This window comes from Hyperolius riggenbachi, chromosome 1 (assembly GCF_040937935.1).
Source record: "Hyperolius riggenbachi isolate aHypRig1 chromosome 1, aHypRig1.pri, whole genome shotgun sequence".
In the NCBI taxonomy this organism is placed as follows: Eukaryota; Metazoa; Chordata; class Amphibia; order Anura; family Hyperoliidae; genus Hyperolius; species Hyperolius riggenbachi.
In genome coordinates, this window is record NC_090646.1 from 146,501,927 (window position 1) to 146,519,899 (window position 17,973).

Genomic DNA, 17,973 nt, shown 5'->3' on the forward strand with positions numbered 1-17,973 from the left:
CACCATACATTATACTAGGGATATCATTTTAACGTTGCAATAACCGGGACAAATGGGCAAATAAAATGTGTGGTTTTTAATTACAATAGCATGTGGTATTTTAAAACTATAATGGCTGAAAACGTTTTTTTTTCCTTAATTATTCCTGTTAAAATACATTTAGAATAAAATAATTCTAAACATAATGTACCACCCAAAGAAAGCCTAATTGGTGGCGGAAAAAACAAGGTATAGATCATTTCTTTGTGATAAGTAGTGATAAAGTTATTGGGGAATGAAAGGGAGGAGCGCTGAAATGGAAAAATTCCTCTCATCCATAAGGTGAAAAATATCAGCGGGCTGAAATGTTCAAAAAGATTAAAGGCCATCCTGAGAACCGCCTATGGAGAGGTGGGCTAGTTCAAAACCTGTCGGTAATGTCAGATTTCTACGACTTACTGTAAGTGACAGCAACATAGGAGAAACGTAATTTATGGCTAATTTTACTTAGGAAGAAACATACTGCTTATTTGTATGTGTGTGTATATACAGTGGTCCTTTAAACACAAAATAAGAATATGGGACCCCAGTAAAGTTCTATTTAGGACAGGCAAGGGCAAACTTGGCCCTCCAGCTGTTGAGGAACTACAAGTCCCACAATGCATTGCAGGAGTCTGACAGCCGCAGTCATGACTCATAAAGGCAAATGCATTGTGAAATTTGTAGTTCCTTAACAGCTGGAGGGCCAAGTTTGCCCATGCCTGATTTAGGATAACTTCTAGAGATGCATTTACTTATCTTAGATTATCTTCACTTTATGGTTGCTTTAACTCTGTGTACCTAAACTAGCTAACATCACTGCAAGAAGGCTGCCCCAGTTGTCATACTCCATAGGAATTAATTTGCAGTCAGTAAAATTTTGATAAAGAAAATAAAACAAGAGTGAACTACACATTCAGGCATCACTTAAAGAGGAACTCCTGTGAAAATAATGTACCGTAATAAAAAGTGCAGAATATCTTATTTCTAATGTCTGTTTTGTCGTCTTTTCATCTATAGGTCCTATAATTATTCCACATCATGGAGCGATATGTTAATCTTTCTGATGATGGGGAAGTGGACCACTCTTTTTTTGACAGCGATGCTGAGGATGAAACAGGGCAAAAAGTTGCCACAGCATCAAGTTCTGTTAAACATGAATATAAACAAAACAACAAGGAATCAGAGTCGGAGGATAGAGAAGCTGAAGCTGAAAAAGAGACACGGAAGGCGGAGGATGAGGAGTCAGAGGAGCCCACTGACAGAAGTTACAGCCCAGAGCCCAAGTTGTCTGCTGATGCCATGAGACCCAGAAGTGCAGTAAAGTCTGGCAGAGGCTCTGCTCAGAGCTTAAGGATAGAAGCAACTATCCCCACAGGAATCCCCCAGATCAGACGAGAGTTTGAAGACAATTACTACCCGGATGAAGATGACAGTAGTGAGGAGGAAAGCCGAAGGTCTAGGCCCAGAACTGCAAAGCAAACCAATATGGGAAAGAAGAATGCAGGAAAATACAGCAGAGACTTTCCTTCCTCCATCTCCAGCTCAGATACTGAGTTTTCTGATGCACCATCAGATGACCCATTGGCTAAATCCTACCAGTTGAAAGACCGAGCCCCTTTATCGCTGCGTTCTCCTGAGCGCAAGGCTTCCAGACCACCCATGAGGGAGCTCAGAGACTTTGCTGATGAGTCAGAAGACACTGTGACTGATGTCACCCCTCTCTCCACACCTGACATCAGCCCTATACAGTCTTTTGACATAGCAGCCACCAGTGAAGCACTAAAGGCTAAAGTACAGCGACAAGAGAACGTCAGTCAGGAGTCGTATGGTAATTGTTTTTAGGAATAAATTACAGTACCTCTGTGCCAAAAAATGGGCTTAATGGGTGAAATGTGTGTACAACATATAAGTGGTTATTAGTAGTTGTCCCTTTTCTGTTAATTTTTGTGGTTTGCAGGTTTTATAATTCATGTTGTAAATCTCTGATAGGAAGTTTGTCCCCTGGATTTGTCTTCTCCTGTTGGTTCACATGATATATTTGTCTTCCAACTCAAATCTTACCGTTCTGGTTTTCAAAGGAAACAAGAATCAGGTTTGGTTACTTTGGGCAACACTACAAATACTTGTGTTGCAGTTCTGTCGATACACATAAAACCTTTATGGTGAGTAGTGTTGGCGTTCGAATTCAGGACTCTGCATTTGGAAACCAGAATTATGCCGAACACCGCACTTCAGCACCCGAGCTAGTGGACAGGGGCACGAGGCTGTGGTCCACGTTGCACTTCACTTGTAGGAGGAAGTATCAGTCATGTGGAGCATGATGTATGTGACCTACTCATGACCCTGTCCACTAGCTTTGGTGCTGAAATGCGGTGGTTGATATAGGAATACAGAATGCCAAATTGGAATACCAACACTGCGGATGAGTTACGGATAGATAGTGCAGCAGTGTGGGCTAGGCATGACTTGTGAAGGGCTACTCCCCCCTCCTGCCAGGTGTCCTGTGAAGATGTTCTGAGCTTAACCCTTCCGGCGCTGGGCATTGATGCAATACAACAGATACATTGGTTAACTCAGCAACAGCAATTACCCTCACACACTGCGCTGTCTGATAAACCTTCATAACTCCTCCTATTCCTAACAGTTTAACATGGAATCTGCACTATATAGTGATTTCTTAGTATGTCTGAGACAGTTCTGCACGGATTTCTAAAAACCTGCTAACATTTTGTCTCAGACACTCTTTATAAATGTCCCCCTCTGATCTTTAGAATTTCTAGCAGCAGGTACAGAATGGTCCTTTAAGGCAGCGGCTGCAGGTAGGCCCTGTGCAATGACAGTGGTATCTGACCTGCTGTTTGTAAACAGCATTATTAAAACCAATAAAATCAGTAAAATAATAGAACTGCCTCATAATTATTTGGAATATTTTTAAAGTACTCTGCAAAAGATGCCACCTAAAAACAGGTATCGTTTGTATGAAAATCCCATTACATATTAGGGACCCCATCTAGGGAAATCGAGAAAAAAAATACGTTTTCACATTTTCTCTCAACTGTAAAACTGAATAATAAGAGATGTTTTGTGTTGCACAATTCTGAAAGCTTTCCATCTGTTGTTCACAGATCCTGATGCTGAGCGCAAGTCAGGTCCTAAGGCTTTACAAGATGCAATGGACTTGAACCAGCTCCTGAAAGGTATTGTCTGTGTTTGTATATTTTATGCTTTTATAACAGCATAGAAAATAGTTCTGTGCTGTTTGAGCTGAGAAAATAGTGATGCCTATGTTCTGTAGAGGACAGTTCGGTGTTCCCATGCCAGCTACACTCTCGTCTCTGTGATGTCTCAGTATGTCTTCTTTAAAAGTATCAGTTTATTAGACCATGTAACTGCCCTCTCTGTGGATACAATCCATCTACTTCAGTCTGCAGCTCCTTATCTAAAAAAAATGGAAAAGTACGCCAAACTAATGCTAGCCATACACTGGTCAATGTGGCCAATAGATAGATCCCTCTCTGATAAATTATCTTACTAGAGAGGCATCTACCTGATCGAATCATTCCTCACACTGCTTACAGATTTTTAATAGATTTTAGCATGAAATTGATGATCTGTGAGCACTTCCTGCTTGGTGTGGAGCTGTGTGTTCTGTGACCAAACACTTGGCGCACTGTGGCACGTACCTTTCATGAGCTCTAGAGGCCTCTAGTATTTGGCCTCTAGTGTTTGTCACGTGATACACAGCTCCTCAGGAATGAAGAGACAGGCAGAAGCCACATCAGTGGAGAGAAGACACAGGAGGAAGCATAGAGGACAGGTGAGAGTAACTCTGCTGCTGCGTCAGATGTTCCACCACGTGAACCAATGAGAATCCTCCCTGGTTTAAGGGAGAATTCCCATTGGTCTGTTTGCAATCAAGTGGCAGCCTGATGCTTCTTTTAGAGCTCCAATCTTTATACTGGTGCTTTTCCTATGCAGTGGAGCAAAGCGGTGGATGCGCAATGCTGAGTAATGTGAATGAGTCAACGGACACTGCAACAGGGGACAGCGTATACGCTCAGGATAGGCAGTAAAAATATTGTTGCGCATCTGGTGTAGTGTAGACCGGGCCTTAATGATAGGACTAATAAATAGCTAACGGGTTTGTTGTGTCCCCTTTTGCTATTTCTTATACCCGCCTCCTTTTCACGAACCTTTCACTATCACTAGTATCACTAGGCTACTGTATCTCTTTTGATCCAGACAGTTCCATAGCAGCAAGCAATTTTACATGGCCAGAGCTACGTGGCGCTTTCAGCCACAAATGCCTTAGTAGCTGTACCATGCTTCCTGATATTCCTGATGGATTGGCCCACATTCCTCAGGCTATGATCTGCAAAATGGAATTAGAATGTGTTCTCTAAGTCCGTAGAAAGGTATTCTCTGTACCGTTTGTGCCCCACTGCTGCCTTGGGTTTATGTTAACTGCAGCACTTCTGATCACCCAATCTGCGGTTTGGTACTGTGTTGCATAAAAACAGGTTCAAGTGAATTTTCTGTTGGTGGATACTGGCTGCCCCATTCACGTGTATTTAATAGGACAGCACTGAACTGTTCTCCTCTGTGGGCAGCAGTGTCAGGGACTACTTGCTCTCATGAGAACCAAGCTACAAGTGTTATGCTTCTTACTATGGAACCTTTAACCACTTCACAACTGAGGGGTTTTACCCCTTCAGCATCCAAGCAATTTTCACCTTTCAGCTCCTTCCATTCATTTGCCAATAACTTTATCTCTACTTATCAGAATGAAATGTGTTAAATGTGTTTTTTTTTTATCACTAATTAGGCTTACTTTGGGTGGTACATTATGCCAAGAATTTTTTTATTATAAATGTTTTTTAATGGAAAAATAAGAAAGAAATTGGAAAAAAATCCTTATTTTTCAGTTTTCGGCCATTATAATTTTTAAATAATGCACGCTACCATAATTAAAATCCACGTAATTAATGTGCCCATTTGTACCAGTTATTACACCATTTAAATGATGTCCCTATCACAATGTCTGGTGCCAATATTTTATTAGGAAATAAAGATGCATTTTTTTCAGTTTTGCATCCATCATTAATAAAAAGCCCATAATTTATAAAGTAACAGTATTATACCGTCTTGACATACATATTAAAAAAGTTCAGTCCCTAAGAAAACTATGAATGCATTTTTTATAATTGTAAATGTATTTCATTGTATTTTTTTACAAAAAAAATAAATGTTGGTAATTATTGGGGAGTGTGGGAGGTAAGGGGTTAATTTAAAATGTAAAAACAGGTCTTTGCATTTAAAAAAAGTACTTTTAGATGTAGTTTTACTATTTGGCCACAGGATGGCCTCAGTCTTTTTTTTTTGTTATATGTCCTGTAAGCGAAATATGTATGCTTACAGGAAGTGTACTGAAGATGGGAAACTTTTATTTATTAGAATTATCGTGCAGCTTCTCATAAAAGGCGCCGATAATTGCTACGGGGACTTAAATCAATGATTAGGAATTGCTTTCTCATTCATTGATCTCCTGGCGGGCAGATAGCAACATGAACGAGCGCACAAATAAGCGGGAGCGCTTTCAGCAGTGGTAGCAGCGGGAGTACGTATATTTACTCCCCTGGGCGGTTAGATGAAGTCTGCAGGGGAGTAGATATACTGTACTGGAGCTGTGAAGTGGTTAATAAGGAAATAAGTGGACTCTCTATAAAATATTTGATTAGAAACTTTACAACCTTGCAGATACATAGCAATAACCTTCACACCAGACATACTGGATATGGTGGTTTTTCAAGACCGCTGTAGAAGTACATTGACTGCAGATTATATTCCATGGAGGATCTTGCTCTTAAGAAGGTGAAATTCTTTAGTGAGGTCATGGCAGGACACAGAGGTGCTCGCATCCACTTGCAGACTCTTCAGCAGAGTATGAGTAGTAAGTAAACCTGTGATATTATTCTTATTAAATCAGTAGATGTTAATCTTTAACATTTGGTGCTTGTGAAAACTGTGTAGTTTAAAGCTGCATAAATAAAGTAGCCTTTCATCATTCCAAATATTTGCAGTCGTCTCTGAGAAGTCATCTGGGATTTACAGGAATCCTCCAGTAACAGTCTTTTCTAGCGTAAGTGGTTCCCAGATAGCCGGGCACCTCCTGATTGTGCTCCCCCTCCCGTTTTCAGAGGTTCATGTAGCCAAGCAGCATGTTACAATGATTGGGAGTAAACTAGCACTCAAAATGTGTACATGGCTAAAGTGCTTCAGACATGGCTGCCACAGGAGGGTTAGATTGTGTTGGCACTTGGCAGTATTAACAGATTTACCTAAACTGCAGTATAGTAAAGCAACCACAATATGTCACTGTAAACTGTAAAGTGCGGCAGTGATCTCTGTTATTGTGATTCCTGTATTCTCTCTGTGCTCCTCTCTGTTCTAAGTAAGCTGCATGACCTGTGATGTATGTTTAATCTCTGCATGTTTATCTTCAGTAAAGAGTTCTAACCTGTCATACGGGGTGCTTAACTGCATGTACAGACCATTCCCCTCTATCAGATTGTAGGTAGCACTCAATGAGGGCCAGGAAGGGGATGCATTAAATGACACTTGAAGGGAGAGGGATAAGGTGGCTCCCATATTCATTTCCTTTTAAACAAAGCAAATTGCCTGGCTTTTACTCTGCTTCTACTACCTTTAGCCATAGACCCTGAACAAGCAGCATGCAGATCAGATGTTTGACTGAAGTCTGTCTGGATTGGCCACATGCTTGTTTCACGTAAGTGATTCAGACACTACTGATTTGTGAAAGATCAGCAGCATGCCAGGCAACTGGTATTGTTTAGGGCCCGTTCACACTTATAATCGCTGGCGGTAATGCGGGAATGATTTTCCCGCCATTAACGTGGAAAAATCACTGGACACTGCGGCGGTTTGGAGTGATCGCGATTAGCGTGCTAATCGCAAATCGCTGCCAAACCGATCCATGTAGCGCGTTTGCGGTTATCGCTAACCGCAAACGCGGCAGTCAGAACACTGCCACTCGCTACTATGTGTAGCGGTTTTTGTAAAACCGCTAGTGGTTTGCCATGAGCGGGAATCGTGTGATTCCCGCTCAGGTGAGAACGGGCCCTTAAAAGGAAATAAATATGGCAGCCTCTATATCCCTCTCAATTTCGTTGTCCTTTTAAAGTATTTACCTTGCGGTGGGCTCTGCAGTTAGCATTTGTACATCTGTATGGTGCACAAAATGTTCTGATGACATTTTGCTTCAGAGATCTTTGCTCTAGTGCTGTGATTTACTTGAATTCCTGAAGGCTTTTTAGTTGGTTATACTGATGATTGTGACTGCAAGTAAATACATAGAGGAAAATGTGACATTCTTCATGTTTCTTGTGTCATGTTTGTAGTATAGGAGTGTAGTATAGGAGTGGCTAGCTGCATTCACCGCTTCACATTCACTTCCAAGTTTTTAGATTAGAATTAGCACATCATTTGAATCTGATTTGCATTCAAGGCATGTATTTAGTTCCAGAGGGGCTCTGCATTGCTTCTGTTGGCTTACATCTCGGGTGCATCCTTGAGCGCTGTCACTTGTCTGTTTTATAAAATGTGTATACCATTTATGATAAGCAGCATGAGGAATATTATGTTTTTATCATTAGATTAGCGTTAGGTCTTCCTCGAGGGGGTACGTCACCGCTGTGCACACATTATTTACTGAAGCGAACACCCTCCTTTGCCTGTTTTGAGTGCTAGTTGTGTAATTTAGTCCAGTTATTGGAGCTCTGCACATCAATGCAAATAAATCATTCAGGTATAAGTTTTGTTTGAAAGCACTGCCATGTCTCCCACTGTGCATATTGAACTCTAAGTATACTAGTGGCTAGCTAGCTGCATTCACTGCTTCACTCTCACTTCCAAATTTTTAGATTAGAATTAGCACATAATTTGCATCTGATCTACATTCAAGGCATGTATTTAGTTCCAGAGGGGCTCTGCGTTGCCTCTGTTGGTTTACAGTTCAGGTGCATCCTTGAGCGCTGTCACTTGTCTGTTACACACACACACACACACACACACACACACACACACACACACACACACACACACCTACACCTACACCTACACCTACACCTACACCTACACCTACACCTACACCTACACCTACACCTACACCTACACCTACACCTACACCTACACCTACACCTACACCTACACCCACACCTACACCTACACACACCTACACCTACACACACCTACACCTACACACACCTACACCTACACACACCTACACCTACACACACCTACACCTACACACACCTACACCTACACACACCTACACCTACACACACCTACACACACCTACACCTACACACACCTACACCTACACACACACGACTCCTATATCCAGCAAGACGCAACCTGTTGCCATGGCGCTCTGAACAAGCGCAGAGGTGGAACTGTAAATATCCCCCATAGGGTTTTGCTGCTGCAGGGCTGCCAGTGGCGCCCAGGCCTAAGTTAGGTTTATGTTTTTTTTTTTTTTTTAAATATATTCAGAGTTGTAGAGCAGCTCTGGTGTGTGGTTGTTTACGTTCTCTTCTGGTAGCTGTAAAGATGCTAACAATTGCTTCTGCTGTGTTTCTTACGATCACTTATAATCCTATAATCTATTTTTTTATTTTTTTTTAAATAAATTGTCCGCAAACACTCAGCAGCCTTGACAGTGGCCCAGTCCCAAGCATAGGCTTGGCTTCATCAGAACCTTCCCAATGTTGGGAGTAGTTTGCATCATGGTTTGTGCTTATAATTATATAATTTAATACTTATATCCATATATCCAAAACATATCTCACATATCCAAACAGGCACCTCGCCCACCTCCTCCCCCCCCCCCCCCCCTTCATAAATCTACTCTCCCTACCCTTGCTTACCCCATTCAAGCATTCAAGAATTGCAGGTCCAGCCATTCCCACTGGCTAAATTAACTGTATACAGACCTCTCCCACAGTTGTTTTCTCTCTTTCCCCAAACTTGGGATTAGTAGAGTAGGATCTCCCCCCCCCCTCCCCCCCCCCTCTCTCATCTTCTCCCCTTCCTCCTCCTGGAAAGTAGACATTTCCTCTATCCATTCCTGAAGGGACGGAGATCCTTGATTCCTCGATTTCCTTAGAATAAGTCTTTTAGCAATAGATGTCCCTAGATCTATTACTGATTTATTTTTTTGTTCCCAATCTGATATCGATTTTCCATCACGGACTCCAAACATTGCATCAATCATATCAAAGCCTACTTTAGGACACAATTTATCTCTACAAAAGGTTTCTACCTCCCCCCAGAACTGCCTCACCACAGGTCAACCCCACATCATATGCACCAAAGTTCCTGGAAATCTCTTACATTTCCAACAGAGTTCATTGTCTGTCAATCTACTTCTCCATGTATGGTTATAACCCTAACCTTTGTATAGCGCTTTTCTCCTGTTGGACTCAAAGCAATCAAGAGCTGAAGCCACTACAGGTGCACTCAAGGAGCCTCCCTGTAGGGAAGTCTTGCCCAAGGATGTCTTACTGAATATGTACCCTAGCCAGTATTTGTACCCTGGTCTCCCATGTCAAAGGCAGAGCCCTTAACCAGTACACTATATCCAGCCACTACTTTAACCTTTTAATGATAAATAAATAAAAAGTGCCATTGTTCAAAGTTCCTAAATACTAAGCAGTGCTGTCCAGTTCATAGAAGGTGCATTTAAGAAACCTGCATACATGACAAATGATGCAGGAGAAGTGGAGGACACTGCTCAATCAGGCTTGGTAATTAAGAGATTTGGGGAATGTATTATACAATACAATAATACAATACAATAACATTTGTAAAGCGCTTTTCTCCCATAGGACTCAAAGCGCATAGCTGTGTCTCAGATTAATACAGGGTTTCAGGCTGGGTTGTGTTACAGAGGAGATAGTCAGATGTTCATGAATGCCAGACTGAAAAGGTAGGTTTTCAGTTTAGACTTAAATGTTTCCAGGGATGGGGCTGTCCTGATTGGGTGTGGCAGGGAGTTCCAAAGTTTAGGGGCAGCATGACAAAAGGTTCTGTCTCCAAAGGTTTTGAGGTGGACTCTGGGGGTGACCAAGGTGTTACGTCCTTTTGATCTAAGATTGTGGGGGGTGTGATGTAGTTGCAACAAGTCCTTCAGGTATCCAGGGCCCAGATTGTGCAAGGATTTGAATGTCAGTAAGCCAATCTTAAACAGAATTCTCCATTTTATCGGTAGCCAGTGGAGTGAGCTCAGGGTTGGTGTTATGTGGCAATGGTGGGGTTGGCTCGTTAACAGCCTTGCGGCAGTATTCTGTACTAATTGCAGGCGGCGTAAGTCTTTCTTATGCAGGCCTGTGTAGAGGACGTTGCAGTAGTCTAACCTTGATGTGACAAAGGCATGAACTAGGTTTGGAAGATCCTCTGAAGGAATTAGGTGTTTAATCCTTGCAATATTCCTTAGGTGAAAGAAGGAATGTTTCACAACAGCTGAGATTTGATTCCTGAAGCTTAATTTCCCATCAATCAGTACTCCCAGGCTGCGCACACAGTCTGAGTTGTTCAGGTCTGAGCTCCCTATCCTTAGCGGTGTTGGTTGAGACTGGAGCTGCTTTGCTGTTGAGCCCTGGCCCTCGATAACAAGAACCTCAGTTTTGTCAGCATTAAGTTTTAGCCAATTATTATTCATCCACTCCTGAAGCTCAGCTAAGCATGCGTTTATTTGTGGAGTAGGGTCTGTGACATCAGGTTTGAATGACAAATATAGCTGGGTGTCATCAGCATAGCAATGATATGTCAGGCCATGTTTTTGTATGATTTCTCCAAGTGGCAGCATGTATATGGTGAACAGTAAAGGGGATAATATTGCGCCCTGAGGTACACCGTATTTTAGTGGTACAGGGTTGGAGAGGAAGGGCCCTAAGGCTACCCTTTGTGTTCTGCCAGCCAGGAAGGAGTTGAACCACCGGAGAACAATGCCATCTATGCCACAGTACTCTTGTAGCCTGTTGAGTAAGATTTCATGATCGACTGTGTCAAAAGCCGCTGAGAGGTCGAGCAAAATCAGGAGGGAACATTGACCCTTGTCTCTTGCAATGAGCAGATCATTGCAAATCTGGGTGAGGGCTGTTTCACAGCTGTGATATTTCCTGAAACCAGATTGAAGAGGGTCAAGGACGTTGTTTCTGGAGAGCCTGGCTTTAAGTTGGAGGTAGACAGCCTTTTCAATAACTTTTCCCAGAAAGGGGAGGTTTGAGACAGGTCTGTAGCTGTTTAGAGCATCTGGGTCTAAGGATGGTTTCTTGAGTAGAGGCCTGACGATTGCTTCTTTCAGAGTAGAGGGAAACCACCCTTCTTGTAAGGAGCCGTTGACTATTTTGTGGAATGCCGGTGTAAATAGTTCAGGGCATTTCAACATGAACTTAGTGGGGCCAGGGTCCAGATCGCAGGTAGTCTGGCGAAGGTTTGAGAGGATATCCAAGATGTCTTTTTCAAGATGTCTATTATGCTGTAGTTGGGGAAATGGACCACGCAATTGGATAGCAAGGAAATATGACATTAGTGAATTCTAAAGAGATATTCACGTTAAACATTCACCCTATCTTAATTTTACAAGGAAACGAACCTCATGTCCTTTAGACCTCTCTTCCATGGACAGAACTGTGTACTCAGCAAGCAGTTGCCAGGCAGCAGTGAGCAGTTCAGATATAAACGTTAGCACTACAGGGTACTTCAATACTTCAGTCCTCCACCAACACCCTTTAGGCCTCTTGCACACTGCAAGCAATTCAGATTCAGATTCCGCTTTTTAATCAGTTTTTACCTCCGATTCAGATTCCGCTTTGCAGTGTGCAGGGAGCAAACTGCAAATCTGAATCTGAATCGGAAGTAAAAACAGATTAAAAAGCAGAATCTGAATCTGAATTGCTTGCAGTGTGCAAGAGGCCTAAAAGTGCAGGCTTACCAGCTTCCAGATAGACCCAGATTATAGGGGTTGAAGCGTTTTGATCATAGCCACCACGATTATAGGTTCCAGATTATATCTCCACCTTCCATATGCCCAGCGTCCTTTCTTTACAATGTACATCAGGGGTGCCCAATAGGTCGATCGCGATCTACCGGTAGATCGCGACCGCCTATTTGGTAGATCGCGGCCGCGTCATGTTAAATTTTGCGTCCGGCAGCTGTCAGATTCTGCTGCCGGCCACTAGCCAATCGGAAGAGGCAGAGAGGAGACGGGCGGGGCAGCGGGAATTGAGTACGCCGCAACGTCATAGCTGAGGGCGGTGCTGGGCACAATGCGTCAACGCACGCTACCCGCCGCCCCCTTTGCTCGCCGGAGTCTTCTTCTATGCCGCACATCTGCACTGACTCTAGCTAGCGCGGCCGAAGGAGGGGAGACCAGGAGGAGCCCCAGACACCACCGCTGCAACTGGAGGGAGGTGAGTGGCACCCACACCTAACTACTCTACTCTATACCTGACTAACTATACTGAAGGTCCCTACACCTAACTACTCTATACCTGGCTAACTATACTGAAGCCACCTACTCCTAACTACACTATACCTGGCTAGCTATAATGAAGGCACCTACACCTAACTACACTGTACCTGGCTAACTATACTGAAGGCACCCACACCTAACTACACTATACCTGGCTAACTATACTGAAGCCACCTACACCTAACTACACTATACCTGGCTAACTATACTGAAGGCACCCACACGTTACTACACTAGACCTGGCTAACTATACTGAAGGCACCCACACATAACTACACTATACCTGGCTAACTATACTGAAGGCCCCTATACCTAGCTATCTATACTGAAGGCACGTGTACCTAGCTACCTAAATGTTGGTAGATCTCCTGGGCTCTGCAAATTTTAAAGTAGCTCGCGAGCCGAAAAAGTGTGGGCACCCCTGATGTAGATGCTCCCAGCATATGTACATTAAATGAATGAAACATATCTAAGTGTACTCAGTTTTACAAATTCGCCAATTTATTCAACTAAAAACATATACAGATACTCACTTCTGGGCCCTTTTGACAGGGACCCATAGCAGCACAACGCATATAGTATAAATAGGTGGGGTGCTGCTCTCCCATCCACCATCTGTCCGTCCTGGAGCGCTAAAGTTAATATCTGGATACATATGGAGTCCATCTGAGGACTTTTAACTTGGCAAGCTTTATGGGAATTATTTTTATTCCCTTTTGCATGGATATTTTGCTTAAATATTTAGCAATGAGCAGTTACCAGGCAGCAGCAAGCAGTTGTGGGAGTTTGAGAGGGATTTCACTGCCTATCAACTGCCCATGGAAAAGAAGCCTTGGTAATATAGCACAGAAGCCGTAGTGTGCAGGTACCTGCTTCAACCATGACCTAAATCCACTACCAGATGCGTTGCTGTGGAGAAATGAAAGTTGATGTCTGGTTGATACGGGTTACAGCATTTTGGTTGATACGGGTTACAGCATTTTTTACATGTCTGACTGCTTTATTGAATAAATGTTTGATTGGCAGTTGCCACCAGTAAACAGCAACAGTGGCTCTTGTACACCTGTGAATCAGTGGAGATGGTATGACCACTGGATTGTCAAAATTCTAACGCTCAGGTAAACAGCTTAGTCATGTAATCTGCTTTCTAGAACTAATACAATGAAGGTTAAAGGTGAAATCCTTCTTATGCAACAGTTAATGACATACAGAGAACAGTGAAAACCTTTTGTTACAGTTCTTCCCCTCCATTTTGCCAAGGGCATGTCAGTTAAATACACATACCTTTAAAGATACCTTTTTACTAGCATATCAAACTGGTTGTATTGAGAATATAACAGCTGTTAATGGTAATTTGTTTAATTTCATTGTTTAATACAGCATTCGGTATTTTATACTTTAGTGTGCTTACTCATAAAAATCTTTACAGTTGCGATAGAAATGCGGAGATTTCCCGAACTAAGCTGGCAGTAACATGAGAAGCTGCCTGAGTTAATTTCTCCTTGCAGAGACAGCATTACAATAAAAGAGGCATCCTCAACTTCCCTTTAGATGTGTATTTTTTGTTATACTGCCTCTGTTTGCCCTGAATCTTCTCTGAATCTGTCTATTAGTTTAATCTATTTAATTGCCACAGCTTAGAAGAACTTCAAGAAATGATACACATGCAGGCTTTCTGATGTAAAATATATCTGAAAACAGGTACCCAAGAGGTTAAAAAACACAGCCTGGGGTATTCCTGGGAAGCCTTGTTTATTCCACCCTCTCTGCTGCCAGGGAGATCTGTCCCCTTAAAGGAAAACTTACGTCAAAGGTAAAAAATGAGATTTACTCACCTGGGGCTTCCCTCAGCCCCCAGCAGCCGATCAGTGCCCTCGCAGCCCCGCTCTGACGCTCCAGGACCCGCCGGCGAGCACTTCCGGTTTGGCCGTCACCGGCCGACAGGCATGGGAACGCGAGTGATTGTTCGCGTTCCCAGCCTGTATATCGCCCCCTATGCTGCTATTGCGACCTCCTGGCCGCAATAGCAGCATAGGGGGCGATTTACAGGCTGGGAACGCGAACAATCACTCGCGTTCCCATGCCTGTCGGCCGGTGACGGCCAAACCGGAAGTGCTCGCCGGCGGGTCCTGGAGCGTCAGAGCGGGGCTGCGAGGGCACCGATCGGCTGCTGGGGGCTGAGGGAAGCCCCAGGTGAGTAAATCTCATTTTTTACCTTTGACTTAAGTTTTCCTTTAACTTTGCTGTTATCACTCTCTTATCACCTCTTCAAAGCAGACGGTAATGGCACGGAGAATACCGCTTGCTCTAATTTTTATGAATTGACATTTATTGACGTGCTGAGGTATTCACCGCACAAGATGGTAATTTACCTCACAGCTCAGGAATTTCAGCTTTTGATGCAGTAACAGCTTTTATGAATTGACATTTAGCTAAGTGCTCGGTAAAGTCAGCCTTTGACAGCATTACCGCATGCGGGAATGCTTTATGAATCGAGGCCTGTGTGTTACAGTGTGCATTTCAGCAACGCATATGGTGTGCAACACATAGGAACTTCAGAAGTGCACAGACTGCACTGTCTGATGTCCAGACTACATGTACTGACACTGTTGCAAGCATTTTTTGGCAAAGCGCAGCACTGACTTATTCACTGTGGTGAATGGGATCAGCAGCACAACGTACGGCAGCACAAATGGCGTGCAATCATGGCCAATGGCATTCTGTACTTAGAAGTGTGAACGAGGCCTTAGAAGATTTTTATTTCTACATGGTGTCAGGATTGCGCAGATGTGAGTGTATGTTTTGTACGTAGTTGTTCACTGTATTTTATTTACCTTTTAGCTCTGATATGGGAGATCTATGCAGGTAGATCTACATTTAAAAAAAAAAAAAAAAAAAAAGTAATTTGCCTGGTTGTTGTGCTGATCTATTGGCTTCAGTGGCTTCTGAGTCACACCTGGACCAAATATACAGTATTTAGAGTGAGCACAGCTGATCTGCATAGTGATTCACAAATTATTTGTAGTTGTGGATCAGCTCAGCAGCCAGGCAATTAACATTGGCAAGAAAATGTCTGCAGATTGCTTCTTTTTGAACAGATGTACAAACATGAAAAAAACAGTCATAGATACTTGGATAACTGCAGCTGTACTTAGCAGTATCACAGAGTTATGTAATCCCATCTCTGCCACATGAACTATCATTCTGTACAACAGACGTAGGGCTCGTTCAGAGTATATGCGCTGCCGTGCACATTTTGGCAGCACGTATAGTGTGCGACACGCAAGAACGGTAGAAGGGCATAGAAAGCCGTTCTCATCATATGCGCTGCGCAGCAGCGCGATTGCGCTAACGTGTGCTGCATGCATTTTTGGGAATCGCAGCGCAGATCCCATTGATTGTTATGAATGGGATCTGCAGTGCATAGTAGCGCAGATGGCGTGCGATCGGGCACGTTGCGTTTCGATCGTACAGCCATCTACGTTAAATGATGTGAACGAGGCCATAACATTTCACTATCACAGTCTTCATAAGCTCTTTCTCATTGTCCTTCCTTGTAATGGAGAGACACTTTGCATATTACAGAACATTATTTCAGTTATTATAGCGCTGAAAGAGTAAATGGGAGGGAGGTTCATTACTTTGCATAAGAACAGGAAGGATAAACCATTAAGGGTCCATAGTAGTGAGAAGAATGTGGAGGCTGCCATAATAATTTCTTGTTAAACTATACCAGTTGCCTAGCAGCCCTGCTGATCTATTTGGCTGTAGTAGTGTCTGAATAACACCAGAAACAAGCATGCAGCTAATCTTGTCAGATCTGATAGTCAGAAACGCCTGATCTGCTGCATGCTTGTTCAGGGCCTATGGCTAAAGGTACTGCTATCCTACTGATCCTATGCCTCTGATACTTTTAGCCATAGACCCTGTTTGACTGGATTTGCCACATGCATGTTTAACTTATGTTGTTCTGACACAAATGATGAATTAAAGATCAGCAGGACAGCCAGGCAACTGGTATAGTTTAAAAGGAAACCTGGCAAGCACCATATCCCTCTCGGTTCAGGAACAATCTTGAACATTTAGGGAGGCTTATTTGGAAAAAAAAGCTCTGATGTATTATGCAGGTTATTGCTCAGGCCACAAGATGATTGAGGGTTTGAGTATAGACAGCAGCTGGTACAGGTGGATTACCTGCCAGCTTCTTAAAGCCAAGCTGCTCCAAGTGTATAATGTCAGACTGCTCCCTGTCTTCTTGCCTACATAAGTGCTTAATCTTGCTTGTGATTTCAACACTATAGAGTAGCTGAAAACCTGGGCATTCCTTGTCTTTCTGATCCCATGTTATGTGCAATTTTTCTTTATTGCTGTTAAGTTCTTTTTAATCTGTTTTAGGAGTACATAAAGATCCTTCCTTGAAGTAAAGGACGGAACTACTGTAAACAGGAAGTGGCTGTATCACATGATCAGCCAGTGATTCTTGCAATAGTATAGTTTGGGGCTGGTTATTTATTTTTTTTTGTAAGGAAATTCATTGCTACTATTAGTATTACAGATTGCATCAATCAAGCAGGCGGTAATTATCCTTGTTCCATAGCAAACGTGTATAAATATTATACTGCTCTTTTTACTCTGTAATTTCATTATTTTATGATGCATGAATTACCTAGTTAAACATAATGAATCTTCTAGTGCACTGTAAAAATGGAAGAGCTCATTTGTGCTCCAGAGCTTTTATTTCGTACAGCATAAGAAAATATTTGTCACACCCACTGCTGATATTGAGGAAAGGCCACACACTTCTCTGCATGTTCTAAGAAATGTGACTTTTATCCTGGACATGCTTAAAGAGGACCTGAACTCAAATCTTCCTCTCTGCTCTAAAAGATGAGCGACAACATAATAACCTTTAAAGAAAACATTTCTTTGTTGCAGCTGATACAAATCCTGCAATAAATCTGCAGTGTGTCTACTTCTTGCTTTTATGGATGCAGACATAGGGTTAACATCCTGTGTTTAAAAATTAGATTCTCTGCCAAGGCAGCCAGCTAACATGGCTAAGAGATCAAATTACAGTTGTGATTAGTCATTGATTATGAGGGAATTAGATAGGCTAAACTCTCTATATACATAGGGTGTATTTCTCTGTTATCCTTCGGTCCTGTGCAAGAGTTCAGGTCCACTTTTAAGGATATTTTTACTCTGCACGTGCTTAAAGTATAAGTAAAAAGAATGTGAACCTTTGTTGATCCAAACTTTGGTCTGCATACCTGTTCTGGGTCTTCAAGTAGTGAAGGAAATATGAGTAAGGGCTGGAACCCTCTAGAGCGATTTTTTTTTTTTTTTTTTTTTTTGAGAGAGATTAGGGTGGTTTTCAAAACACTAGCGATTTCCCTAAA

The 17,973-nt window shown here is 42.6% G+C and overlaps 1 protein-coding gene across 5 annotated transcripts in view; it reads left to right on the forward strand.

Annotated features, from left to right (window-relative positions):
* The window catches only part of CFAP97 (cilia and flagella associated protein 97), a 76,487-nt gene that overhangs the window by 7,731 nt on the left and 50,783 nt on the right, over positions 1 to 17,973 (forward strand). For all 5 annotated transcript variants that reach the window (XM_068278708.1, XM_068278712.1, XM_068278710.1 and 2 more), the window contains exons 2-3: positions 1,039 to 1,849; positions 3,147 to 3,218. In XM_068278708.1, the coding sequence (XP_068134809.1) occupies positions 1,060 to 1,849; positions 3,147 to 3,218 (862 nt within the window). In that variant the 5' untranslated portion in view covers positions 1,039 to 1,059. The remainder of the gene's footprint in view (positions 1 to 1,038; positions 1,850 to 3,146; positions 3,219 to 17,973) is intronic.